This window comes from Penicillium psychrosexuale (genome assembly GCF_028828465.1).
Source record: "Penicillium psychrosexuale strain IBT 29551 chromosome Unknown utg000002l, whole genome shotgun sequence".
NCBI lineage: Eukaryota > Fungi > Ascomycota > Eurotiomycetes > Eurotiales > Aspergillaceae > Penicillium > Penicillium psychrosexuale.
Genome location: NW_026643187.1, coordinates 3261435 through 3287864, shown reverse-complemented (window position 1 = coordinate 3287864; position 26430 = coordinate 3261435). Strand labels below are relative to the sequence as shown.

The window sequence follows — 26430 nt, the reverse complement described above, 5'->3', positions numbered from 1 at the left end:
CCCACGATTAACTAGGGTGATACCGAATGCGGCGTAGACTGAATCTTACGGACACGCACGTTCTACCGGATGTCCACCAGTTCCTGGCTCTGGTTATCAACGAGATTGGTCTCCACGTACTTGCCGTGTTGGGACTAGCGGCGTAACGCCAGACTTGACTAGTATTGTGTTATTTGCGTACGATGTTATTTACCGTTTCATGAAACATGAATTGCATGCTATGGAATGCAATTGACTGATTGAATTAAATAGGAATTCGGAGATTCGGGAATTCGGGGTTTCATCTGAATTGCATCAACTGATGATAACTGCCCAGGTGTGTATATCGTAAAGAATACGCGGCTGCACTAACCAGATTCCTGCCCCGGGTGGATATTGTTTTAATTATTTAATATTATCCTCCTGGAAGTATCGGGGTGGGCCCGAGAGTTACTGAGCATAACAAGCTCATACACGTTTTTATCATAATGGTAATCTATATGTAGTATAGAACTCGTGACCGGTCTATCTGCTTTTATTTTCTTTTATTCCCATTCGCCTCCATTTCCCTCCTTTCCAAGGCTCACTTCGATATAAAAACGAAACAATCCAGAATCCATCCCGAGAGCGGAGTGTCCGGGTATGAATAAGCGGAAAGATCCATGCGCCATTTTTGTGGGGGAGACCAAGTCAAAAAAAAAAAAGGGTTCGTGTGGGGAATTCCCCCAGACATAAAACGGAATATGTACATAACACACACGGCTGTGCTGCAATTGGATGTGCCGACAAGGAATATCCTCCGGTTCCCTATGGCACATGGTCTGGCGTGGCGAAGGGTTGTAATTTGAAGGGAACATTGGATGGGGTCGTTTTGTTTCTTTCCTTTTTTCGGGTCCTTGGCTCCCCCAGACTTTTAATTGGGTTTCCCCGGAATCTGCCCCTCGAGCGTTTTTCTAGAATCTCCATCCCGTAGCTGTAAGGACTCGTCGTCCACGTTACGCCACGCCGTTTTGAGTTTGGGTCGCACGGAACGAGGCGAGCATGGGCACCCTAGCCCATTGGGCGTGCAGCCGACCCCATCGGATCGGTGTCGGATCTGGGGTTATGGTGACGATCCAGTATTTCGGTGCTAACACAGCTTTTGGGTCATTCCAAGGTGGACTTGGATGCAGACAAAGAGGAAAGCGGTCACACAGACACGGCTATGAACGCTTCTTTGTCAACTTTCCTTTGTCTGTTTTTTCCAACCCTCGCCATGTCTGGAATACATTGTAGACTCGCATTTGGTCGCACGGACATCTCCTTTGCAGAATCCCCCGGACTTGACAATGCACTAGTTGCACACTAGAGAGAGTCTAAGGAGGCTGCAGGTGACCCGAGATGAGTCAAAGGGGGGTGGTTGACAAATGAAATGGCAGTGCCGCAAGCCACCCTCCCCAGCTCCGACGCAGTGAGCTGTCTCTAAGCTGTGTTGATGCCGGGGTTGATCCGGACTATCCTAGTGAATGGGAAAGCTGCAACTCAAGGGTCTGGGTTTCCCCTTAAGAACATCGACATACTAAAGGCATCCGACCTATTTCCAATAATCTGCATTCGTCCATCCAAGTATAATGTAATTGCCGTGTTGACCTCGTGAGCAATATATCCGATATGTCCGACAGTGAGCCACGGAGTATATCCGAAAGCCCTATATTGTAGATGAAGGGGCTTGACTCTGGCGAAGACATGTCTCCTCTACTCCTCTAGACATTCAGAGCATCGTACACCACTCAACCCAAACATACTTCACCGGTGTTGGACACAGCTAATACTGGTTACGCAACTCAGCGAAGCCGTTCCCAGATGGCATCTAGCCTAAATAGACGTATTTAACCCCAGGAAACAACTTTGCGCCGATATCCGTCAGTTCCAACCAATCTTCTGATGCAGGTCCTCATTGAGAAAGCCATCGCTTCGTCATGAGCTCATCAGTAACTCAGGGGCAGACGCCACTGGCCCTAATCATGCGATGATACTGCACCTGCACTCTTAGGCACTACACTTGACACTACATATATACTAGCGAACAAGGGCATCCTTGTATGAGCGCTAGCCATACATCGAGCGCCGATTCCACCAAACGTCATTGCATAACCGCGCTTCGCAGATGATCTCTACAGCCATACACTATAGCTATAACACGCAACGCGGTCAATTCAAGACTAGCCTTTTCCACCCGTGTTTTACGCAGTAATATTCATCGAGGCAATAAATTACAGCCGATGAAACATCGGCTCAGGCAATGTCTAGCTATCAAAATGTCCCACTTAAATCCTCCGCCCATCCCTGCGTATCATGGGGGGCCGTAGTGGCCAGTGCTGGCATCAATGCGGGATGGCGGAATCTACACCCCTGATCGGACTTTCAGCCGGGCCTTTTGTTTTTGTTTTTGTCCTTACCGGGTAGCTCATCGGATATGTGACTATGCACCCGGTTGGGTGGTTTATTTCTGTGAAGAATAGTACTCAGTCGATAAGGCGTCATTGGCGCACCTTAACAGTATATCGTAGATTCCTTCCGGATTGACCTCGATTTAACCAGATTAGCCCAAAGAAGAATACGGTGTGCCTTAGTTCGCCTCGTATGTCACTCTGTTTAATTCTCCTGCACAGTGAGGCTCTTGTCTCGGCCCCATGCGTCATTATAGGTCCACAATGAAACCGTTAATACAGACAACCGAACTCGAGAGTCGAATGGCTCGGTTGAATTTACCGGACCTACCACAGTTGTATTCTTCATATGTATCTTGATTTACCAGAACCATAAATAATAATAAAAAGGCACCCAGTCAACCACGCCGCCATTCCAGATCGAGCGGCAAAAAGACGTGGGGTGACAGCACGGATGATCAGCGCCGGAACATCGAGGGGACCGAAGGCGTGAAATAACGGCAATTGGCAAAAATGCATCCCGGCCAGAATTAAGTCAAATGTCGCACACGATCAACTGGCCACATATTTACTCGAAACACGCAATCGCAATCCAGGCAATGATAATTCATAGCAGTGGAGTGGATAGAAGATATGGAGGCTAGTGGAGCTCCCGCGAGCTATGGAGAGACACAATTCTTTACGGAGTAGTATTGTCGATTGATCCGCGCAGTTCTCGGCCATGTGCCTGGATAAAGCAATGGGCCCGGCGATGAACAATTGGCTGATACGGCCTGGACTATTATTCCAGGTATCATTATTATGACACCGTACATTGACGATAACAAACGCCTAGCTATCATTTTGTATATTGGATATTGGACTCCGTACGGAGTATTGACGCTATGTCTCCGAATAGTGGATAGGAGCACGGAGTAGCAATACTACATCGGAAGCAGATCGCAAATAGCTACCTCGCCAGGCGCTCAGGCTCGCGGTCTGACTGGATGGGCCGAGTCCCTGTGGACGATCAAGGTTTAGTGTGGGTATAAGGTCGGATCGGAGAAGCTGCCCATTGTACGGCGTTAGTTGTGTTCGGACCTGCCCAGGAACAGTGCTTTTCATTAAGGAAATGAAGAGCATTTTGTGGCGAGTCCTGGGGTTTATCCAGCGCTAAGATCAAACATGAAGATGTTTATATTTAGTACTTCAGTACGGAGTGTACCCAGTATGATGTACATATATACGTCAAATGCAACATTATGTTATAGACAATAACATCAGTACTCCGTACCTAAACATCATATGGTCTTTCCGTACTGTACATAAATTACCGGCGGAACAAACCGCTCGATTCTCCGATAAGAGAAAAAAGAGGCTGGACCTGACAAATAGTAAAGTGATATCGGAGAGATTATTCGACCGGAGCGACCGACAGCTGGTCGAATGTTAGAATGGGACCGCTAATTTTTAGCGCCTCTTGGCCCAGAGGAACATGTATTAATCCGAATTCCGAGAGCTCGGCGAATGTCAGACATCAGCGAATGTCGGGATTCTTTTAGGGGTTATAATACCCTAGTACAGAAGAAGATAGGATTTAGTGGTAAAGATAATACTGTAAATAATGATCACGGGGTCTTTATGAACGTCTATTATAAGCTATGAAGACATCCTAGTGTAAAGAGAGATCTCGACATTCGCTAAGACCCCTCTGAGCAGATAGATGGTCGAAACGCGGATTAACACGGATTAATATATTTTCCTTCACGCTAAATTAGCGGTCCCATTCTAACATTCGATCAGCTGTAAGCCCCGACCGGAGAACAAGCCGATGTCGCAAAAATGGAGCTATTTTAGTCTTATGTTTCTGCTCTGCTAACGCAAACGCGAGAGAAGTTAGATCTGATGTGATTGGGCTGGATTCGGGCGTGCATTAGCGGTATTTATTGGAGGCACGATGACGAGGGAGAATGGAATGCTCTTTTCCAGATTGGATAGGAGCAGACTTGGCCGGTAGATCAGATCGATTGGATTTCTAGCGTGAGGTACCATACGACTATTAGAGTTACATACCTGAATACATATACAGTACTCCGTACGCACTGCTTCTAGGTATATCACCACAACCGAGGTATACAATATAGACAGTACTACATGTAGTTATATACGCTATAATATACTTCTCACCTGACTCCGATGTCTTGAGCCGAGAAACACAAGCACAACAGTCAAAACCGTCTGACATAAATGCGCGCAACAGTCTCCATTCGAATTCATGCATGTCATACCTAGAGCGTTAATCCACTCCACAGGCTCCATATGTACTTATGTATGCCATGGCATTGCAATATCCATACAATTATCGTCCAATACAGCACCGTCGAGTGGGTCTTTTCGCATTGACAACAAAGAAAACATCCCACATCGCCACAATGCGCAGCCAAGTCGATCTGCCAAACAGCTTCGCAACCTTAGAAGACTACAACATATATTGTGTTCCGTACCACTTTGATTCTATATTCTAAATGTTATCAGTCTAGGTCCATACAAACCCCTCCACATATTAGTACATTAAAGAAAGATATTCAGCTACCGTCGAGAATCATCGAACCGACTGGCCCATTCGTCGCACCCGACTCGGCCCCAGGCCAAGTCAGCGCCGAAAGGCTACGGATATGTACTAGGTCACGTCGCATATCATAGGCTGCATATGTATCTGTCTGTACAGAGTATTTAATGGCGCATTGGCGATCTGGCACGGTCCATCCTGTGACTTTGCACATGTGCAGGTTATCCCTACTAACGTCTTGTACGTTTGATCTGTGTTTTGATTCTTTTGAATGGGCGAGGATAGCGAGTTCACATCTGTGGATAAGTCCGTGGAAGTAGTGTTAGGGGTATTTCCGCTGCATATGCTCTGCTGATGCTTTGCATTGCAGATTGCCCTGTCAAAGGAGGCGGAGTTGCCTGGATCATTCCACTGTCAACTGTCAAGTATCATCCCTGCAGAATGTATATCAACCTCATTGGTAATGCGATATGTCTATTTACTATGCCAGATATAACGACAAAAACTTTTTGTTCACCACCCTGACCATCTGAAGGGAAGGGTCTAACTCCGAGCATAATGATATTGAGGAGCAAAAAATCCACAGAATTCGAATGGTATATGAGCAAGACATGGCACATGAAATTCCCGAGTTAGTCGGAGCGTAGATACATTTTCTTCGTCTAGACACTGATCGTCTTGAAAACACTATAAAAAGGATCTGGTTAGCTTGGCTCAACCTCATTATAACGAATATAACATACCTAAATCCACTGCTGCCGGTCGCCATGAGCGTACCGGGCATCTGTGCCTGCCAGTGGAGTTCCTTGACAGACTCCATATAGTGCACGAACAGCAGTTGCGAAGGAATGTCCACCATGTTGGCCTGGCGGCTTTCTTCGTCGTCCAGCTCGACAGCAAGATCCCAAAGTGTGACAGTGTTGTCTGCCGAGCCAACGGCCACCACACTGTCGTCTGAGGGGTGCCATTCGATAGTGGTGATCGGCTCCTTGTGGAAGTCGAATGATGCAACGGGGGTAGAGGTGATCTGGGCAGAAGGCGCCGCGGCATTGGGCTTCCAGTGACGCAAATCCCAGACTGCCCACTGTCCATCGTCGGCTCCAGTGGCCAAAAGGTGAGCTGTCTGGTTAGACCAGCTCATAACGTTCACGTCGGTTTTGGAGACCTGGACGTCCACGGCGGGCTTGCGCGACTTGGATCGCACATCCCAAACCTTAACGCTACCGTCACTGCTAGCGGATGCAAACACGTTGCGCTCGTTAGGAGACCACTGCAATTCCTCAATTGAGGAAGCATGGCCTGTGAACGGCCGGGTGTCGGTAACCCAGCCGCCACCTTCCGTGCGAGTGGTGGCATAGATCAATCCGTTATTGTCACCGGTCAACAGCTTTCCAAGAGGCTGGAGCGGAGACCAATCCAATGCATATCCTTCAGTCTTGTGCATGCGCAGGGTGGAAAGAGGCTTAGATGCCGAAGGGGGAAGAATAGTGCCGGGAACATCGAAGCTAGAAAGGTGGGCGGTAACATCGTGAATGACGACTTGCGAGTTCTCGAGCCAGGTCGCGGTAAGGGTCTGCGGGGGCTTGGAGTAATCACCGGACTGGGAGGGGGTCTGGTGGGTACGAATGCGGTTCGTCGTTGAGCCAAGCGGGATCGACTTGCTCTCCAGAATGGGCTCGCCCATGTCGTCGTCGTCCGAGTCGCTGTCTGAATCCTCGCCTCCCCTCTCCATCTTGCTCAGTCCGCTCATCTTGAGCACCATGAGTTCATTTTCCTTGGATTTCGAGCCCTCGGCTTGTGTACCAGTAACAGCGTAGACAGTAGCGGGGTAGGTCTTGCGGTTATCACCGAGTGAATCGCGCACAATATCGAAGGAAAGGCATGGCCATGGTGTGCTGAGTGTGTGGAGCATATCATAAGTGGAGGGATCGGGCGATAGTGTCTCTCCGGGAGCCAATTTTGTTCGTCCAGGAATGAAAGTCTCCTTGTCGACATCCATAGCTTCTATAAGATTCAAATAAGGTTAGTTCAGTTGAACAGGTTAGAGATCGAAGAATGCGCACCCTTCTCTTCCTCCTCGCGTTCAGCATCTGGGCGACCATCCACTCCGGCCTCTAGGATCTCATCTTCACTCTCAAACTCATCCTCGTACTCGTCTTCGAACTCCCCCGCCTCGTCCATTGGGGCATCTGCAATTGGCCGCTCGCCAGCCTTGAGGGCGGCGGTATGCTCGTCTGCTTCAGCGCTTCTCTTGGACATCTTGAACCCGTGAAAAGTGTTAATTATAAGGGTGTCGAGACCGAGGAGGGGGATGTGCGATAAGAACTTTTTTTTTCCCGTAAATTTTGGCAACAGCGTGGGAGCGGCGCTAAACCTATCGTGGCCTAGCGTAAGATCCCAGTTGCCCACCCTCGAGCTGAAGGTACACCAGAGAGAGCCTTGACGTTCTTATTTAGTGCCTAGGCCCCGCTGTTTCGAAGGAGTCAAATATTTGACGTTCATTTCCAGCCTGGTTCCTGCGTTTGTTTGCTTTGACTCCCATTTTCGTCACCCCTCCCAATTCGGTCTGTTTACTCAGGGACAACCCTTGTCCGCTGACCCCCCCGAGAACCAACACAGCTCGGCTTCTTCAATTTTCTTAAAACCAATCCCCTGAGGCAGTACACATGCAATCTCGTTAGATTGCGCTGGAATTTCAGCCCGTTGTGATATTGGTTAGTCCCCTCTTGAGCTTCTTCACCCCGCGCGTATATGCTGACAGTCAGAACTTGTTGGCAGGTTGCTTCTCTGAATTCTACACCGAAACCGATCTTGAAACGTCATGGAGCCTAATTTGGACCCTCTTGGTGCTCCTGGGGTGGATGCGCCCGCTGTTCCTGTCGTTGCGGAATCCGAGCAGATTGCTCCGGAGGATCAGACAGAACAGGCGCAGGGCCAGGAGCTTGCGCCCGAACAGCCCCTTGAACAACCTTTAGACCAACCTCTGGAACAGCCTGCGCCTGTCTCGGCCAATACCGAAGAGCCGGCTTCCGACCACACCATCAGCCGTGCGGCCATCAACAATGGCTATAACAGCGATTCGAAGGCGCATTACCACTCCCGATCGACCGACTTTCATCAATCTGCTCCCGAATACGCTGCCCAAGATACCGATCAGTCCCGCCAGGGCTCATCTCCATTGCTCAGCCACCACCCTCTACCTGTTCCCAACTCCAGGCCGGGATCTGGACTCTCCAGTGGTCCAGAACGGGCCCCTGTTTCCCAGCTCCAGCAGCAAGACGCCGGTCAGCGCCAAGCGTCTCAGGCTAACAAGAACAGTGTGGTGATTAAGGTTGGTATGGTAGGCGATGCGCAGATCGGAAAGACTAGTTTGATGGTCAAGTACGTCGAGGGCAGCTGGGACGAGGATTACATCCAGACATTGGGTAAGTTGAATTTCTATTCTACAGCAGATCTGATTTACTAACTAAGGACTTGTCAAGGTGTCAACTTTATGGAAAAGACAATCTCAATTCGGAACACTGAAATCACCTTCTCGATTTGGGATCTTGGTGGCCAGCGCGAGTTCGTTAATATGCTACCGCTTGTCTGCAATGACGCTGTTGCAATTCTTTTCATGTTTGATCTCACTCGCAAGAGTACATTGAACTCGATTAAGGAGTGGTATCGCCAGGGACGTGGCTTCAATAAGACAGCTATCCCCTTCCTGGTGGGCACCAAGTATGATCACTTTGTGAACTTTCCCCGTGAGGACCAGGAGGAGATCTCTATCCAGGTACTTGTGATCCTCGTCTATTTTCCCGCAGCAACTAACATATTTGCAGGCCAAGCGATTTGCCAAGGCTATGAAGGCTAGTCTGATATTTAGCAGCACCAGCCATAGCATCAATGTGCAAAAGGTACGTTGCAGCCGTTCATACACTGTTGCTCGGTTTATTCCAAGTCTGATAGAACACATACTGACCCTCTGCAGATCTTCAAGATCGTTCTAGCCAAGGCATTCGATCTAAAGTGTACCATTCCGGAGATCGAGAATGTTGGCGAGCCCCTGCTCCTCTACAAGAATGTCTAAGTTTGCCCTGACGATGATGTACATTGGGACGAAGTGACGCTGCTGATGATCGACGCTGGCCCTCTACCCCCACGGCTTTACCACTTTGTGAATTTCCCTTTCTTTTCTCCAACGATGTACGTGACTTTCCTTATGTCTGTATCACGGCCTCGGGTTCTTCTGACGGGTTGCATGCTGTCAATTGGAGATCTCGAGGCTTCTTATTCTTTAACTGCTACCCTTCTCCTTGTCATTTTCTTTGCTTCATCTTCTTCCTTCATCCATCTGCACGTACCTAGTTTCCTTATTTTTTTGAGGGCTTCACCGGTTCAAGGCGTTTGGGACCCCGAATCATGATATTCTGGAAATAAATTCAAACATCTTCTGCTTGCAACTTACAATTCATCGGGTTTTTACTGTGTATATTGTAGATCCGTACCTCGAATTTCCAAATATAGATCTGGACCCATGGATAGGCCCCAGGGCTGACCCCTCTTTAGTTGAGCCTCCTGTTGTTTAATTCTTTTCTTTCTTATATATTATCTTTCGCCGTCTTTCTCTCGGGGACTCTAGTTGAATCAAATTATCTGAGGTTATACAAAGAAAGGTCATCTGCACAAATTAAACCTTTTCCCGCCTTTTCCCGCCGTCTACCTAGAACTTAAGAAGCGGGAGAAGATACGGTCTTAGATACATAAAAGAGACATCTAAAAATACAATCCAAGAAGCCCATGAAAAAAACCATTGAAAAGACTACAAAATGACATGACAAGCCGCATAACCGGCCTACTATCCTTGTCACCAATAATTCACAGTTGTGTTTCAGAGTCCGACAAGGCTACTTTCGCCCCCGCCAAGCCAAGAACGAGGTACCTAAGCTCGAGCGGACGTCTCAACTTTCTCTTCAATATCGTTATGCTCAGGCACCATGGCCGAAGATCCTCAGTTGAATTCTATCCAGCAACGGATCGCCGCCCTTAACCAGTCGCAACTGGCCCGCGCACCGGGAGGACCTGGACCATCATTCCGCCCGACCGAACGGAGCGCGTCCGTCAACAACCCTCCCTCATACGATGCAGTCGGCTCTGTCGTGGATCGAACATCTGTCGGAAATGAACCCGCAGATAACAGAACTCAGAGGCCGGTCCTGCGACCGCCTCCAATGGAAACTCTCCGGCCTCAAGTGAAACCAAAGCCAAAAGCCCCCCCACCATTGCCCACGCAAAGGTCAGATCGCCTGCCTCCCCCTACACCAGCCCGTCCTCCGCTGCCACCGCGTAGGCCAACGGACCAAAAGCGCCGGCCATCCCTTGAGTCAGCCACTTCCGATGCGTCACATTCGACAACGTCGACAGCTACAACTACAACTACGGGGCGAGGCACATCGACAACCTCGGTGAACTCTACTGGGAACAATCGCATCAAGGCGCCCGCATGGGGCGAGACAGAGCTGCCTGCATTGCCTGCCCGCAGACCAAAGGAGCAAGTTAGCTTGGAACCGGCCCCGCGGCCTACGATTAGTAGTAAGAGGAGCTTTGGGAGCCTGTCTGCTCGACTGACCTCCAAAATATCGCTACCGGGGTCCAAACCGCCTGTTCCCTCTATTCCAAGTCAGCCTGCACGGCCGAGTCAACCTCCCCGTCCTACTTCTTCTCCACATCCTAGCCAGTCACCTCCACGATATGAGGATGAGGAACCCCCGGTGCCTCGACTGCCATCACGTCGGCCATCCGCGGTACCCGCAGACACAAATGGAACTGGTGATGACTCAAGTGTCAATATACCTATCCGGAAGACATTGCCTCCTCCACCAATGCCTGCGCAAAGGAAGGATCCTAGGCAGTTCGGGTTTAATAATCCCAAATCCAGCACAACTACCCCCAACGGAACACCACCACCGATTCCACATGGCTCTCGTCCGGATTTATCCAAAATTATGGCTTCAAAGCCACGTTTGAATGGTTCGGCTGTGTCTCCAAGCCCGCCACCTCCCACCTCAGACACCGAATGCATGGTATGCCGGGACTTCTCAGGTCCTGATAACCATGCAGCCCGGTATCCTCGTGCATCGCTTCCCACGCAGGATATGACGTGGCTGGCCAATGAGTTGACAGCACCGTTCCCATCCATGACAGACAAGGCACGCGCGATATTTACCTGGTTGCATCATAACATTGCTTACGATACCTATGCCTTCTTTAACAATTGCGTGAAGTCCTCCACGCCAGCCAGTACCCTCGCATCTGGACTGGCAGTCTGCGAAGGCTACGCAGGACTATTTGCAGCATTAGCCACCCACGCCGGCCTAGAGGCAATCGTAGTCGGCGGTCACGGCAAAGGCTTCGGACACAACGCACTTGCTCCAGGGGCCCCGGTGCCACCATTCGAAGGCAACCACGCTTGGAACGCCGTCAAAATCGATGGAGGCCGATGGAAACTAATCGACTCCTGCTGGGGCGCAGGAGCAATAGATGGCGCCGGACAGCCATACAAGCAACGATTCGAACCGTCGATGTTCACAATGCCGAACGAAGAGTTCGGCCTAAAACACTTCCCATCAAACAAACGCCAGTTTTTCCGCGAGGACGGACGCCCCGATATAACCTGGGAAGAGTATATTCTCACAGACCCGGAACGACCAAACGGCGTCCAAGCCCTACAGGTCTACAGCGACGCCGACAAGCGCACCATCGGCCGCAAGACCTTCCACCCACAAGGCATGCACATCTCCGTCAGCACGCCTGGCGCAATGCGCTTCCAGTTCGGTCTCCTCTGTCCGCATTGGACACTCGCTCGCCACAGCCACATCCAGCATGCGGGCTTGTTCCTGCTTATGATTCATGGCGTGGACGAACGCGAGGACGACAAACTCCCTTTTACGCATGTACCAGGCTCCGGACCCGCGGGCGGTGGCGAGTTCTGGTATGTGGATGTTCCCAGTGCGCGTATGCTCGGTGCGCCTGGTCAGAAGCTGCAGTTGGCTGTGTTGACTAGCTTTGGGGATCGGAAGGATGCTAGTGGTGTTACGGCGCAGGAGTTTCAGGAGAAGGTTGGCCGTGTTGGTATGGGTTGGGCTTATGTTGCTGAGTGGGAGCTGGTTAGGTAGATTTCTCGTCCTTGGCGGGTGCTTTAATATTAATATAAAATTTGTCTTTTGGATCTCTGCTGTACAAACGGTGTTTGGTGTTGAATAAACAAATGAAAAGTTTCATTCATCATGAGATTGGAAAGGAAGACATCATGCTCTCAAATTTTTGGATGTTGCTTTCACTTTTCTCCATGTCATCCTCTAGCTCGAATCAAGGGACAGCTTGTTACTCTAGTCTAGGCATATGACTCAAATCTACGAATCTCGGCTATGGAGATTTACACCCCTCATGTATTCCGTGGGACTCGTCAAGTGGCAATGAGAGCCACGACTTCAGGAACGTCCACGAGAAAGCCCAGTTTGATGTTTGATGCAGACCTACATGGACCTCATACATATTGTAATGTCATGGTCCCTGTGGTAGGTGAAGCAGCATGTGCTACGGCACCCTCTGCCGACGCTGTCTCATGGGGCTACGGAGAGATGGTGGTTGAGAGAGGTGTGGAGGAGAGAAGAAAAGAAGAAGAAGAGTTGGGGGAAGGGGGCCCTTTTATACCCCCAACCCACGTGCCTTCCCAAAGTGCCCCGTTGCCTGAAAGTGACGGGCAAACAAAGGTTACCTAGATAAAGGCTTATATAATGGCATAAATAGCACCCCTTCAGCTTCCAAACTCAGTACTTGCCAACTTCTTCAAACATCTTGAGGCCCGATCAACAATCATGCCTTCCTTGATGGATCTCCCCCAGGAGATCCGTGCCATGATCTTCGAAGAGGTAATCAACGGCCATCGAATCCCACCCAAATACCCATCCGAATCGAACATGTTGCGTGCTTCGGACGTACCTCGCACATTGCCTATGGAGTTATATCACGAGAAGCGTGATACACACAGCCTATCGAACTGTCTCTCTCTGCTCCTGACAAATCGTCAAGTCTCGGTGGAAACCCAATCGGTCCTCAATCGAATGAAGAAAACCACCTACATTCTTGACCTTTCGGTTCTAAATGAAATGCATATGTTTTCAACCTGGATTTCAGTCCCACGGCTTACGACCCGTCTCTCTACGCTGCACATAGACATGCGCTTCTTTGGACGCATCGTCACCAGTAAAGAGGCGCTTTATTCTGGAAGCACTACCTTCTCTCTCAATCACTGTTTTTACCGCTACTTGGACCGATTCTTGACATATGGACCAGTGGGTAGGAAAGATGGCCGTGAAGACTCCTATGAGGATGAGGACCGTGGAATCATCGTTGAAAACCTCGTCCTCGACTTTCACTCAGCGGAGACGGAACTACCATTTCCCCCTGGTCACATGAGTTATGAAGATTGGGAGGCCAAGCGTTGTGGCAACCCCAGGTGTGACGATGAACAGATGGATGAGGTTCTGAAGTACAAAACACGTCCACAGTGGCCTTTGTCTGCAATGAGACTTTGGTTGGCATTTATAACTAAAATGGGCTACGGAGTTGAAGATTATGGGTCAATTTTATATGAGAGTATTGGTACCATCTCCCTGCTTCTGAATGGACGGTTGGAGACTGCTTTTGATCTTGCGGATCAATTGGCAGAGGTCCCCAATGAGATGTACGATCGGTATTCGAACTTTAATGTTCCTAAGTTTCAGAAGTGGAGAGAAAGGACGCTTTCAAGAAGAGAAGCGGTCGGACTTCGTACTGTGCAGCCACGGGACCTCTGGTCTAGGTAAGGGAAGAGCAGTTGATGTCTCTAGCGTCGATGGGAGATACTTTAATGATGATGCAAATGCGATACTCTTCCTGTGGTGATCTAGATGAATGCATACATACATACGTATGTACCTACCCAGGTAGTCTTGTTAACGTGATATCACAACTTGGCCGAGAAAAAGGTAGGGAAAGTGACCTGGTCTGTACCTGAAGAGCTCATCGACATATCCTTCACGTCCTTCACTCGTAACTCAAGTCTGCTAAGCCATTCGACTCGTAAATACAGAAAGCCCGAAATAGTCGTGGGGATTGCTCAATATGATCAAAGTTTCAGCAGGCAAAGAAGATAAGGAAGGTCGATCACATATGGATCATATCAGCAAGTACTACATGCAGCTAGCTGTCTAGATCAGACAGAAAAGGGCCTTCCAATGTGACGACTGAATTCTCTTTCTCGCTATTATAGGGAGATACATATATGCATGAAAGCGCAATCTCGGTTGGGTCCTGGACCCTGGTTTCGCTGAGCGGAGTTGACCCGCTCGTTTAGGGCATTGTACCAGCGAGTACACCATCATCTGTGACCTTCGGTTTAGTGTATCATAGGCAAGAGATCTAAGATACGTCAACGAGTGCAATACAACTCACCGACTGTTCCTCATTCTGGTGGTATTCTAGTGATGTCATCGTGATGTCTAGAACTATATATAGAGAGTCACTCAATCTTGAGTGGATATGAGTGTACATATATATATTCCTACAGAAATACCATGATCATGAACTTCCGCTAAATTCAGTTGGCAATTTATCGATCTACATCTTTGTAAGACGGCTTGATAGAAGATATATTGCATCGGCGTTTTCGTTGATTCCCCGGTTCTATGTGTGCCAAGCATAGTTCCATGTCGATCGGCCCAATAAGGCTGAAAGAGGGGGTTGCCAATCGGCTCGCCTCATTTGGACTGACATAACCTGGTTTGAAACAGCTTAACTGCATGTAGTTAGAGCTTCGAAGGTTCGTCCGGATGATCCTAACTTTGGAAGGAACCCCTAAATTACAACCATAGAGAAGTGGCGACATACAACAGAAATGTCACATATGTTGTACCGTAAGCCTGTCAGATTTCGGCTTTCCCTTTCTGTCTTAGTACTCACCCCTTAATTAGCCAGAGACAGCACGCGTGCTATTCGCTTTGGCCCCTACAACTAACATACGTGTTCGATTGTACGGAGCATCTATTCTGTCTAGACCCTGCTAAGCGAAATAAGACCAAGACATGTAATCTCCTCACTACCAATCAACAATAATTGCATGTAACTTAATTAGACCTAGGATATTTCCCAGTTGAAAATGAGGTCGAGATTACAAGTGCAGTCGATAGTGTTTGCTGCCTTTGTTCTATTTGCACTGTTTGCTCTACCCCTTGCCTATCCCGGTAATTCCGCACGTGGTCACATTTGCGCCAAGAACCGTCAGGAACTTGAAGAGCCCGGGCGTTGCTCCGTAAAGTGCATGAACCCGTTGTGCCCCGCCCTATGGTTGGACCCCTGGATTTTCAGTTTCCAGTTTTTTTTTAACTTGTCTCTCTCTCTTCCTTGTCGGCTTATGTATCCGTCCTCAATTTCTAGCCTGTCTTCCCTTCGGAGGGTGCTGTTGTTGGCATGAAATCTTCATTGAATCGTCCCGGAGATCTCTCCCAGCTCCGTCGGCAACTCGAGGATTCGGCCATCTTCGCCCTCAAAGTGGCCAGATCCCCCCAGGTCTACCTGGACGCTTCACGCACATATTTCTTCTCAATTACTTTCATCTCCCTCATCCTGTCAAAATGCTTCCATCTCTGCGTCCATCTCACGTCGCTCGCGGTTCCATCACTCATTCCGTGGGGCCCCACTTTCTTCCTGGTGGACATCCTGCTCATTCTGGTCGCGTGCTACCTGACCCGTTCGTTTGAATCGCGGGTCTGGCAGAACGTAGCTGCAATTGTAACTCTTTTATTCAGGTAAGCTGTCGTCTGGGACTCGTAAGAAACAATCAATTGCTAATCGCATCTCAGTCTATATATCTCCTCCGTAACCTCCGCCAACATCTCCTTCTATGTACATACAGGTGCGGAGATTCACTGGGGGAAGTCGGAAAGTTCTCATGAGGACAATTCCAATACTGCTACCCAGACTGTTCTGTCCATGTTGACTGTCGGTGTCTTCGTCGACACGTTGATTATGATCGTTGCGTACTTCGCTACGCCGTATCTATTCCAAGCCACCGAAACTTTCCTGGAGATTTGGGGTTCATTTTCGCTATTCCCTTTCCGCCGGTGTCTTCCACGAAAGCCATTGTCCGATCCAGAGACCTATCAGCAGATTGAAATCGATGACTATGATGAGGGTCACAACGACAGCGACTCCGTATCACAATTGGATACACCTCGTCAACCCGAGCAGAAGCCGACGCGGTCGTTGCTGAAGCGCGTGATCGTCATATCGTGCGGCTTAATCCTAGTTCTCCTCAGTTGCATTCGTCCACGCGGTGCGGATTACGGCTATCTCTCTGGCTCCCTGTCTCTTGCGCCGTTCAGCAGCCACAGATATTCGCCCGCTCATGAAACTCCAACGCCAGCGAATGGAAGTGCCCCTCCTGCAATTGCCCCTCCTACAAGTACCCCAGAAAATACCCCAGAAAGTACCCCAGGAAAGGCTCCAGAAAAAGTCCCAGCAAGTGTTCCAGAAAGCGCCCCTAAAATTCCTGCTAATGGAAATGCCACCTATGAAAATGTCACCTTGTTACCGGCCGATTTCAGCTGGCTGGAGGGCCACACTGCTCTGGACTCCTTCCCCACATTTGACTGGTTACCTTCATACAATTCGTCAGATGGCTTCCCGGATTGGTCTCCCTTCCGTATCAATAAGCACAACAAGGCCGACTATGTGTATGAACACTACAATCCGTTGAAGGATCCTCTGCACACGTCAAACCTCCAGAACGATATTTTGGAGCCTATACGTGAACTTCTCCACAACGGAAGTGTGAAGATTAAGCATGTCATTCTCATTAAGCTAGAGAGCACTCGACAGGATGTGTGGCCCTTCCGCTCAAACTCTTACATCATGAAGCACGTCAATGAATCTTACCCAGACGGCATCCCCAAGGACGTCCAGGATAGGCTCACTAAGCTCACTCCTACCGCCGAGCGCTTAACCGGGTTTGGGACCGGGTTCCATAAGGACGGGGATGATCATCCGAAGCCGTATGGTGGCATCAGTGCAAGCAACGCTTACACTTCCGGGACCTATACTCTGAAGAGTATTACGGGCACTGTGTGCGGAGTGAATCCCATGGCTGTTGAGGCCAACCTCGAGTACCTGCACGATATTTACCAGCCTTGCTTGCCGCACATACTCGATGCGATAAACCACCAGCCAAACACCACTGGTGAGACAGATGACTGGACTTCTTGGCCGTGGCATACTATGTGGATGCAGTCACACCCTGACGACTGGGATAAGCACTATATGCTTCATCCTGCTCTAGGGTACAAGGATATCATGGCAAAGCGAACAATCGACGCAGGTGGTCGTAAATATATCCCAGAAGAAACAGCAGAGGAAGAGGAACATGGCCATGAGGATAAGCTATTGAAAAATTATCTCCGGGATGTCATCGACGATGCCAAGAAGAACAACACCCGCCTCTTTCTCAGCCATCTAACACATAATACACATACTCCGTATTATATCCCTGGTGGTTATAAGGAGATGCTGGGGGATGTGTCGACTGAACAGAACGAGAGATTGAACCGATACCTGAATACTATAGCCTACCAGGATGAGTGGGTGGCCGAGATCCTGAAGCTTCTTGATGATGCCGGCATTGCCGATGAGACCCTTCTAGTGATGACTGGTGACCAGTAAGTTCTACCTATAACTCGCAGTCCATTCAGCTTCTGACTTAATTTAGCGGTCTATCACTTCCAAATGACGGTGGTATCACCGCCTGGCATTCCCCTCACGTCGGCAATTTCCACGTGCCGCTATTCTTCTCTCACCCTAAGCTGCCCCAGATCGAAGTCAAAACTGCTGTCCTCTCTACCCAAATTCTCCCCACGATTCTGGATCTTCTCGTCGAAACCTCCTCTATTGATAAGCAGTCGAATAAGATCATCAAAGATCTACTCCCGATGTACGAGGGCCAGTCGATGATACGCGCACTTATCCCCGAGCACAATGGCAAGCAAGAATGGCATTTCTCCACAATGAACCCTGGTGGAACGTGGTTCACCATGCGAGCGGCCGCACAGCCGTACCGTTTGGTCGTGCCCCTCAAACCCGAAGCTAAGTGGCGATTTACCGATGTCATCGCCGACCCATTCGAGCTCAAACCCCAGGAAGATCACCAACTCCTGTTTTTGGTCGACGCCGTGCGGAAGCAGCATGGACCTGAGGCTGTGAAGTGGCTCAGCGAGGCGGCTCATGTGGCCAAGTGGTGGGTTTCGGAGAATCACCGCCGTTGGAAATATGATCCTCAGAACCCAGAGAACAATTGAAGTTATATGGATCAGCGTACTCTCTGATCGCAACGTCTGTCGAGGTTGAGAGCCCCTGTGTTCCTCTGTATAGGAGCTGGTGATGTTGATCGAAGTCGGGTTCGTGTCTATAATGAGGTCCCGAGTGATGCACTGTATATTAATTGTCGGGTGTTGAGAGCGGGGAAATTTTTTCCAGAAATGGTTTTGTATTTTGTCAAATGATCTACCACAAGCAGTTATCTTTGTGTATTTCCAATGCGATGTTGTTCTTACCCTCAACGAGACTCGATTTCAGGTGAAGTAGCATGCGATATCACCAACTCTGGCGCGGACCTAGTGGTAGAAGTCATTCTGGCAAGGTTAAAAGGTGTGATGCCAGTCAATATAGCTAGCGTATGTTGGACATGGCCGTTCTTGGATGAGACTTTAACTAGATTACCATGGCCCGTGCAATATCAAGGGGGAAGAAAGGCAACGGCCTGCACCATTGATGTCAGTGGCTTGAAAATCAGAGCAAAAGCCAGAACATATGAGAGATCATCCACGCTAGTCTTGGTGAGCGCAATTAGGATTTCGGATTCCCCCAGCCCTCCGCATCTTTCCACGCGGGGAACATCACATAAGATATACGAATGGATTTAAGGATTTAGATGATCATCTACGTAACAACGTGGGAATTCATAATCCATTCCAATAGCAAGTGACAATACCAGGTAGTCCGAAGTCCTGACCACAATCTAACTTCGAGCAGCGGGCAAACTAGGCACAACAATTAACAAAATCAGTCCAGAAAAGGAAAAAAACCACCGCAGGCCGAGTTCAAGCCGACTCCACCTCGGCGAGCGGCAGCCACTGAAGTTAACGAGAAGCCGCGTATTGTCCCATTCTGGAAAAATGGCCGTAGACGGGGCCCCGGACTATGATGGTGAAGCGTCACCGGTTGAAGTGATGTTCTTCTCATTCGTTTCTTACGTAGCTATGTGGGCACTCCGGCTAAATTGCGAAGAAAATACAGTAAGATTACCAAGCACGTGTACGGTGTTGACCTGTTTCTTGACAGGGAAATGCGGGTTGGGTCTGGGGATATCGGAAAATCGTACACCCTGTTTTGGGATGAACCTACACTCTTAAAGAACCTCATTTCCAGAAGAGTGTCTTTATTTTTATATTCTAGTAGTAAGTAAGTACTGCCAGAAACGCCACTGCCGTCCAAGGGGAATCAGCCGACTCTTTTCTCGCCCGAACACGGCTTCCGGATTCGGGGAACTTCGCAATTACCGCGCTTGGCCTTCTTCGGCTTAGGAATTTTGTGAGCTCGTGGCCCGATTCCCCGGATCCCAGTCTTTGCCGGGGTAGTCCACCAATCATCGGGGAGCGGGTGGATAAGCATAATCTGGCTTCCGCCAATCAGAGCGCGTTCTGGTAGCTGGGGTTGCAAGCGGAGTCTTGGCATAGTCTTGTTGTAACTCTCCCTTTTTATTGTTATTATTATCTACAGATGATCACATGTTTTACACTAATCCTTCTCTGTGGACGATCCATACACGGGATAGGGAGTGGGGATGCTGGAAGAAAACAGAACGAAAACAATGCCTATATGCGGGTGGATTTGACTAGTCATGTATTTCTTACTGTAGAGCATTTTGCCGGCATGCGATCTATTTAAGCAGGGAGGCTTTTCCCCGTTCCTTTTTCGGTTTCTTGTAGTTTCTCTCTTCTTTTGCCATCATTCTCCCCTGGCTTGGGTCTAACAGTTACCATGTTTGTCGTGGGGAATCTCTACGCCATCACGGCGGTGTCCGTCATTGGCGGTGCACTGTTCGGTTTCGATATCTCGTCCATGTCGGCCATTATCGGGACGCCGGCTTATAAGTGTTATTTCAATCATGGTCCTCGGGGCCCTCCATTCAACGACGACGATGTATGTAGTGGTCTTAGCACCCTGGCTCAGGGTGGTGTTACCGCTGCCATGCCCGGTGGTTCTTGGCTCGGTGCTCTTATCTCTGGTTTCATTTCGGATCGTCTTGGTCGGAAGTATGCTATTATGGTTGGTTGTGTTCTTTGGTAAGTGGTCATGGTTAGGGTGGAGTTGATATTGAACAGTTGTGGTTAACATTCTGTTAGGGTTATCGGCTCCGTCATTGTGTGCGCTTCCCAGAACATGGGTATGCTCATTGCCGGACGAGTCATCAACGGTCTCAGTGTCGGAATTGAGTCCGCTCAGGTTCCTGTATATATCTCGGAGCTTTCTCCTCCCTCCAAGCGTGGTCGTCTCGTCGGCTCTCAGCAGTGGGCCATCACCTGGGGTATTCTGATCATGTACTAGTATGTGGTAACACCTGGTTTGAGATTCGAAAAGTGACTCAGTAGCTGACTCTTGTTCCACAGTATCTCCTTCGGTTGCTCGTTCATCGGACATGGCAACAGCTCCACCTCCCACAACTACAGCGAGTCCGTCTTCCGTATCCCCTGGGGTGTACAGGCAGTTCCCGCTGTACTCCTCTTCTTCGGAATGATGGTCCTGCCCGAGTCCCCTCGTTGGTTGGCCCGCAAGGACCGCTGGGACGAGTGCCAGGCGGTGCTGACCCTAGTCCACGGCAAGGGCGACATGAACAGCCCCTTTGTTCTAGCCGAGATGCAAGAGATCCGCGACATTTGTGAGTTCGAGCGCGAGAACAAGGACGTCAGCTACCTTGAGTTGTTCAAGCCCAGGATGATCCACCGCACCATGACCGGAATCTGGGCGCAAATCTGGTCCCAGCTGACCGGTATGAACGTCATGATGTACTACATCACGTATGTCTTCACCATGGCCGGATACAAGGGCGATGCCACCCTCCTCGCTTCCTCCATCCAGTACATCATCAACGTGGTCATGACCATGCCCGCCCTGATCTGGGTTGACCGCTGGGGCCGTCGTCCTACTCTCCTGATTGGCGCTATTTTCATGATGATCTGGATGTTCGCCAACGCGGGTATCATGGCCAAGTACGGCGTGATTGTGCCCGGTGGTATCGACGGTGTGGCCGAGGCATCAATGCTTCTGAGTGGCGCCCCTGCCAAGGGACTGATTGCCTGCACATACCTGTTCGTGGCTTCGTACGCCCCAACCTGGGGTCCCGTGTCGTGGGTGTACCCTTCAGAGTTATACCCTCTGCGCGTGCGTGGTAAGGCCGTTGCTTTGGCTACCTCGTTCAACTGGGCGTTCAACACGGCGCTTGGTCTGTTCGTGCCCACTGCTTTTGCCACGATCCGCTGGCAGACGTACATCATTTTCGGTGTTTTCTTGTTCGCCATGACCATTCACGTCTTCTTCTTGTTCCCTGAGACTTCTGGTAAGACTCTAGAGGAAATCGAGCAGATCTTTGAGGATCCCAACGGTATCCCTTATATCGGTACCCCGGCCTGGAAGACTACCCACGATACCAAGCGCACTATGGCTGCCGAGTCGGGTGATATTGAGATCCTTGGCGAAAAACTGGCTGGTGCTGACAAGCGCGCTGCCACTCACACTGAGGTTGTCGACGCATAGAAGTTGAGCGTGTATAGACGAGGTTGTTAGATGGCTCCGCTGTATTATTGTTTTGCTTCTCTTTCGGGTTAGACATGTTCATGTCGATATGATGTCATGTTATACAATTCAACAACTGCATAAATCCACAATTCGTGCATATATCAACGAATCCCAACATTTTTATCCAACTTCAATATGCTCGTATTCGGGACTGTGGGATCGTAAACACGTCGGGGTCCCAAATAGGAGATGTCGCTGTCCACGGGAGTCTCGCAAGTTCCGTGGGAGTCTCGCAAGTATTGGCCATTTGATTGGCAGTCGTAGGCGAATTCAAAACCAGCCCGGGATGTATATAGGGTTTCCGAAAAGCTAGTTGCTGCATCCCAAAAAAGCGCATCAAAGGAAATGAATATGCCAAGACTTTCCGATCGGAGCTGCGAAGCTGTCTGGTCAACGGGGTGGAGTTCTTCACCCCCTGGAAAAAAAAATGGATAGTCACCTTTCACAATCTTCTTCACCCGATCGTCCTGGTTATGAGTCTCGAGTTTCTCTTCTCATTCCCTTCATCCACCTCTTTCCATTGGAGCACGTGAGCTCGAACCCTCCGAGTCCAAAAGGGTAGGAAGCTCGAGTTTCCTAATCGCCATGGTTCGCCCCCGGCGAACATCAGCCTTGGGCGTGGACATTCGGGGTGACACCAGTGCGCCAGCGATGTCCACGATGAACGAAGTGAGTCCGATCGAGCCATCATCGCCATTTCTGAAGGTACGTATTGAAAGTTATTGCCCGCCCATTCAAACCCCCTCACTAACCCGTAATCCCACCAGCAATTCGATGTCGCACACAAACAGGCCAGCAAGGCGCAGACCAAACGGCGTCGCAGTCGCTCCCTCCTCCATCGCTTCGCGGATACCTGTCTTCGATACACTTGGCTCCTGCCGCTTCTCGTCATGCTATTCCTGCTGGGGTTGTACGCGCTTAACCCCACGACATCGAACCCGATGCACAGCGCGATCTTCCTGTCCTACCCGCAGCCCCCAAAGACTCCCGGTGGCCCCATCATGTACGGTAAGGGCAAAAAGGACATTGCGTTTGTGGCGTTCTACACGATCGTGCTGTCGTTCACGCGCGAATTCATTATGCAGCAGATGATCCGCCCCTTTGCGGTGTGGTGTGGTATCCGTGGGAAGGGGAAAACGGCTCGGTTCATGGAGCAAGCGTATACGGCCGTGTACTTTGGTGTATTCGGGCCGTTTGGTCTGTACGTGATGAAGCGCTCGACTATCTGGTACTTCAATACGACGGCGATGTTTGAGGGCTTCCCGCACCGCGAGCACGAGGGTCTGTTCAAGGCGTACTACCTGCTCGAGGCGAGTTATTGGGCTCAGCAGGCGATTGTATTGCTGCTGCAGTTGGAGAAGCCCCGCAAGGACTTCAAGGAGCTTGTTGGTCACCATGTTATCACGCTTGCGCTTATTGCGCTGAGCTACCGCTTCCACTTCACGTACATGGGCTTGGCGGTGTATATCACGCACGATATCTCCGACTTCTTTTTGGCCACCTCCAAGACGCTCAATTATCTGGATGCGTATATCACCGCGCCATACTTTGCCATGTTCGTTGGATGGTGGATTTACCTGCGTCATGTGCTGAACCTGAAGATCCTCTGGGCTGTTCTGACCGAGTTCCGCACTGTTGGACCCTTCGAGCTGAACTGGGAGACACAGCAGTACAAGTGCTGGATCAGTCAGTACATCACCTTTTCGCTGCTCGCCAGTTTGCAGGCTGTCAACCTATTCTGGCTATTCCTGATCCTGCGCATCCTGTCCAACTACATCTTCACCAATGTCGCAAAAGACGAGCGCAGCGAGGACGAAGAGGAAGAGGAAGCGCTAGAGTCTGCCAATGCGACCAAGGCAATTGCCAGTGGCGCAGACCAGACTGGCAAGGAGAACCACGCTCCTCAGGTTCTGCTCAACGGCGAGCCTGTCACTGAACAGCGTGGTCCTCGGACTCGCAGCAGAAAAGCATAAGTCGAGCGCTTTTCTTGAAGTTTGATCGATTACCATTTAATCGATCAGCATTCAATCAATTACCCGGCATCAAAGTCGGGGACCTTCACAGTTTTATAGTTATGCATTGGATCAAGTGTGTCTCCAGCTGATCCTCTGGATGTTGATATGCTGTTATGTATTTGTTGGAGCTGGGTCTGAGCCCGGTACATTGGCAGTGCCTGTTAGATAGCCCTCTAGAAGAGCGGGCGCCGGCGCTTGTTTTGACGAGCATATGAATTAAATAATTTTTACTAAATTTTCTGTCTCTTGATGTTCTATTGCCATTCATGTACATCATTTGTGTTTTTTTAACATAGTTTTTGAGTCCATGGACGTCATTTACCGAGCAAATATGAAACAAAGGGACTGAACTACAACCAACCATATTTATTGTAAGCAATTAATTGTCTTTTTAAAAAGAATACTCCCAGCGACATGATATCAGATAGACTTGAATCTTTCCTTCTCCACGACCAACATTCGCAAGCCGAATATCATGAATAATGAACTTCATCCAAGATAGAGGGGATTATTACCTTCATGTCCTGGGATGAATCCGACGTGAAACAATACCAAGTACAGTAATGATCCCAACAAGGACAACAGCCAGGAAGATGTCGAAAAGCGGATATCAACCCTTTCCCGGTGTTTCAAGGGAGTCGAACCTCATGTTGAAGCTTTGAAGGTAGTGCGAAAGAGAAACACGACTGAGCTAGGTTCTCGTTTCCAACGAGATAGAGCTCTACGTTTCTCAATTATGTCGTCTTCCTCGGACCTCAGGTACATTTGCTTTGGTCTTATACTACGACCCTATACGAAGTCTTCGCAAAATATTCGGATGATAGAATTTCCAGTCTAGCAATGAATTGAGTGTATACTGAGCTTATTCACTGATATATAGCTCGTCACAAACTGCACATTTACCATTTCCCTGGTTCTTCAGTGAAGAATATAATGCATATAGATTCCATCTTCACTGCATCAGAATACATCGGTAATAAGCTACTATTGTCGTTAACAAGCTCATTGTTTCCTATTGTACCTTCTACAAACTATATCAACAGCCTACTTCGATGCCTGCATATACGAAGGTAATATTGCCTTGTCAATCACATCGCATCGTCGTCGGTCATATCGCATCGTCTAGGCATCAATGCCATAAGCGTCTTGTAAATATACGAATAGTAGCTACAATTTGTGTTTATATCAGAACATTTCTCCAAATATCCTTCCCTTCCTCGTCGACTCTCATCTTCCCTTCTTTGCTGAGCACCACATTTATGACCAACTGCCTATCACATTTGACATACAATCCAATCCACCATTTTCACCTTTTTTATCCTGTGATCACTACTCCAAGTAGTCACCATGCCACTCCGCTTACCATTCGGCGTGCTAGACGGCATCACACGCTTTACCGAACTTGCCATCAAAGAAATCGAAGATTTGGCAGAAATAATCGGAGAACATAATACGGACAGTCATATCCTACCAGAGCACCTCATTGAAGACATAAATTGTTTGACTTCCCATCTACAAACCTTTCGACCTGATGATAACATCCCAATTTTCCTTGTTCCCGGCATGGAGGTACAACAAATAATCTCCAACAACCTCGAAGTGGCTTGGTATCTCTCGGCGTGCCTTTACTTCCACAATCGAATCAACCACATCTTCATGGACGACACTTCCATCCCTCTGGATGCCATCTTGATGTGTCTGCTCCATGCCGAAGAGCTCAAGGCACTGATGGCACCCGAGGTGATGCACAGAGATCCACCCGTCACCTTCCCTGCTTTTGTGGGAGCCTGCAACAGCAAGGACCGCCAGTTGTGGGCGTCCTTGTGGCGTTCGTTGCAGCAATATGACCTTCCAAATGTCACGGCACAGTGGACTGCTGTCCAGGACATTTGGGATCTCATTGATGAGACTCGGGAGGAAGGAAAGGAGGATTTGAGCTGGGTGGATGTTATGCGAGGGCCCGATGGACTCCCATTGAGGCATGTCTTTGAACGCCGTGGGTTTTATTGAATGCCCGGCCCTTGCTAAGGTGTCCTGAAGCTAGGTGGTACACTCATGGCTACCACGGCCCAACTAAAAGTCTTTCATGCAGATTTTTTGACAAAATACTTTTATTTCTCTTACCTAGTAACGTCTAAGTAACGTCTAAGTAACGTCTAAGTAACTTCTAAGTAACTTCTAAGTAACGCGGCTAACGCCTTAGTAACGCCTTAAGACGCCTAGGTAATGTCTAGATAACGTCTAGGTAACGCCTGAGTAACGTCTAGGTAACGCCTGAGTAACGTCTAGGTGAACCTACAAAATACTAGTAAATTTAGAAAAGTATCGTCTCTACAAGAACTATATAAGCAAAGTGTGTGGTCTAAACGCTGTTGTGGGTATAGATATGATATTGCAATGCCTAACCAGGTTTAGATATCAAAGTCTCGGTTCAACCTAACGTTGTTAAATTAAGAGATAAACCTAGCCGCCTTTTACAACCCCTAGAATAGTTAGACCAGCTTCTGGGCATGGCAACGGTGGTGAAAGTGTG

At 49.2% G+C, this 26430-nt stretch overlaps 9 protein-coding genes across 9 annotated transcripts; 7 read left to right on the top strand and 2 right to left on the bottom strand.

Annotated features, from left to right (window-relative positions):
• Positions 1–5618: 5618 nt before the first annotated feature.
• N7518_002433 (ribosome biosynthesis protein RRB1) lies at positions 5619–7215 on the bottom strand (the record flags this gene model as incomplete). Its single annotated transcript, XM_057183361.1, has 3 exons — positions 5619–5643; positions 5700–6960; positions 7020–7215. The coding sequence occupies 3 exons, from the start codon at positions 7213–7215 to the stop codon at positions 5619–5621; spliced, it is 1482 nt and encodes a 493-aa protein (XP_057044811.1).
• Positions 7216–7777: 562 nt separating this feature from the next.
• On the top strand, positions 7778–9028 carry N7518_002432 (Spg1/Tem1 GTP-binding protein; the record flags this gene model as incomplete). The annotated part of the gene is made up of 4 exons (XM_057183360.1): positions 7778–8381; positions 8439–8731; positions 8781–8855; positions 8930–9028. The coding sequence occupies 4 exons, from the start codon at positions 7778–7780 to the stop codon at positions 9026–9028; spliced, it is 1071 nt and encodes a 356-aa protein (XP_057044810.1).
• A 907-nt stretch (positions 9029–9935) lies between these two features.
• N7518_002431 (uncharacterized protein) lies at positions 9936–12113 on the top strand (the record flags this gene model as incomplete). Its single annotated transcript, XM_057183359.1, has 1 exon — positions 9936–12113. One exon carries the CDS (start codon positions 9936–9938, stop codon positions 12111–12113), a length of 2178 nt encoding a protein of 725 aa, XP_057044809.1.
• Positions 12114–12815: 702 nt separating this feature from the next.
• N7518_002430 (uncharacterized protein) lies at positions 12816–13805 on the top strand (the record flags this gene model as incomplete). The annotated part of the gene is made up of 1 exon (XM_057183358.1): positions 12816–13805. The coding sequence occupies one exon, from the start codon at positions 12816–12818 to the stop codon at positions 13803–13805; it is 990 nt and encodes a 329-aa protein (XP_057044808.1).
• Positions 13806–15447: 1642 nt separating this feature from the next.
• N7518_002429 (uncharacterized protein) lies at positions 15448–18326 on the top strand (the record flags this gene model as incomplete). The annotated part of the gene is made up of 3 exons (XM_057183357.1): positions 15448–15785; positions 15840–17690; positions 17741–18326. 3 exons carry the CDS (start codon positions 15448–15450, stop codon positions 18324–18326), a joined length of 2775 nt encoding a protein of 924 aa, XP_057044807.1.
• Positions 18327–19527: 1201 nt separating this feature from the next.
• Positions 19528–19761, bottom strand: N7518_002428 (uncharacterized protein; the record flags this gene model as incomplete). Its single annotated transcript, XM_057183356.1, has 1 exon — positions 19528–19761. The coding sequence occupies one exon, from the start codon at positions 19759–19761 to the stop codon at positions 19528–19530; it is 234 nt and encodes a 77-aa protein (XP_057044806.1).
• Positions 19762–20067: 306 nt separating this feature from the next.
• Positions 20068–21840, top strand: N7518_002427 (sugar porter family MFS transporter; the record flags this gene model as incomplete). The annotated part of the gene is made up of 3 exons (XM_057183355.1): positions 20068–20372; positions 20433–20633; positions 20697–21840. The coding sequence occupies 3 exons, from the start codon at positions 20068–20070 to the stop codon at positions 21838–21840; spliced, it is 1650 nt and encodes a 549-aa protein (XP_057044805.1).
• Positions 21841–22467: 627 nt separating this feature from the next.
• N7518_002426 (TLC domain-containing protein) lies at positions 22468–23855 on the top strand (the record flags this gene model as incomplete). Its single annotated transcript, XM_057183354.1, has 2 exons — positions 22468–22587; positions 22650–23855. 2 exons carry the CDS (start codon positions 22468–22470, stop codon positions 23853–23855), a joined length of 1326 nt encoding a protein of 441 aa, XP_057044804.1.
• A 1389-nt stretch (positions 23856–25244) lies between these two features.
• Positions 25245–25907, top strand: N7518_002425 (transcriptional regulator family TF; the record flags this gene model as incomplete). Its single annotated transcript, XM_057183353.1, has 1 exon — positions 25245–25907. One exon carries the CDS (start codon positions 25245–25247, stop codon positions 25905–25907), a length of 663 nt encoding a protein of 220 aa, XP_057044803.1.
• Between the last annotated feature and the right edge of the window lie 523 nt (positions 25908–26430).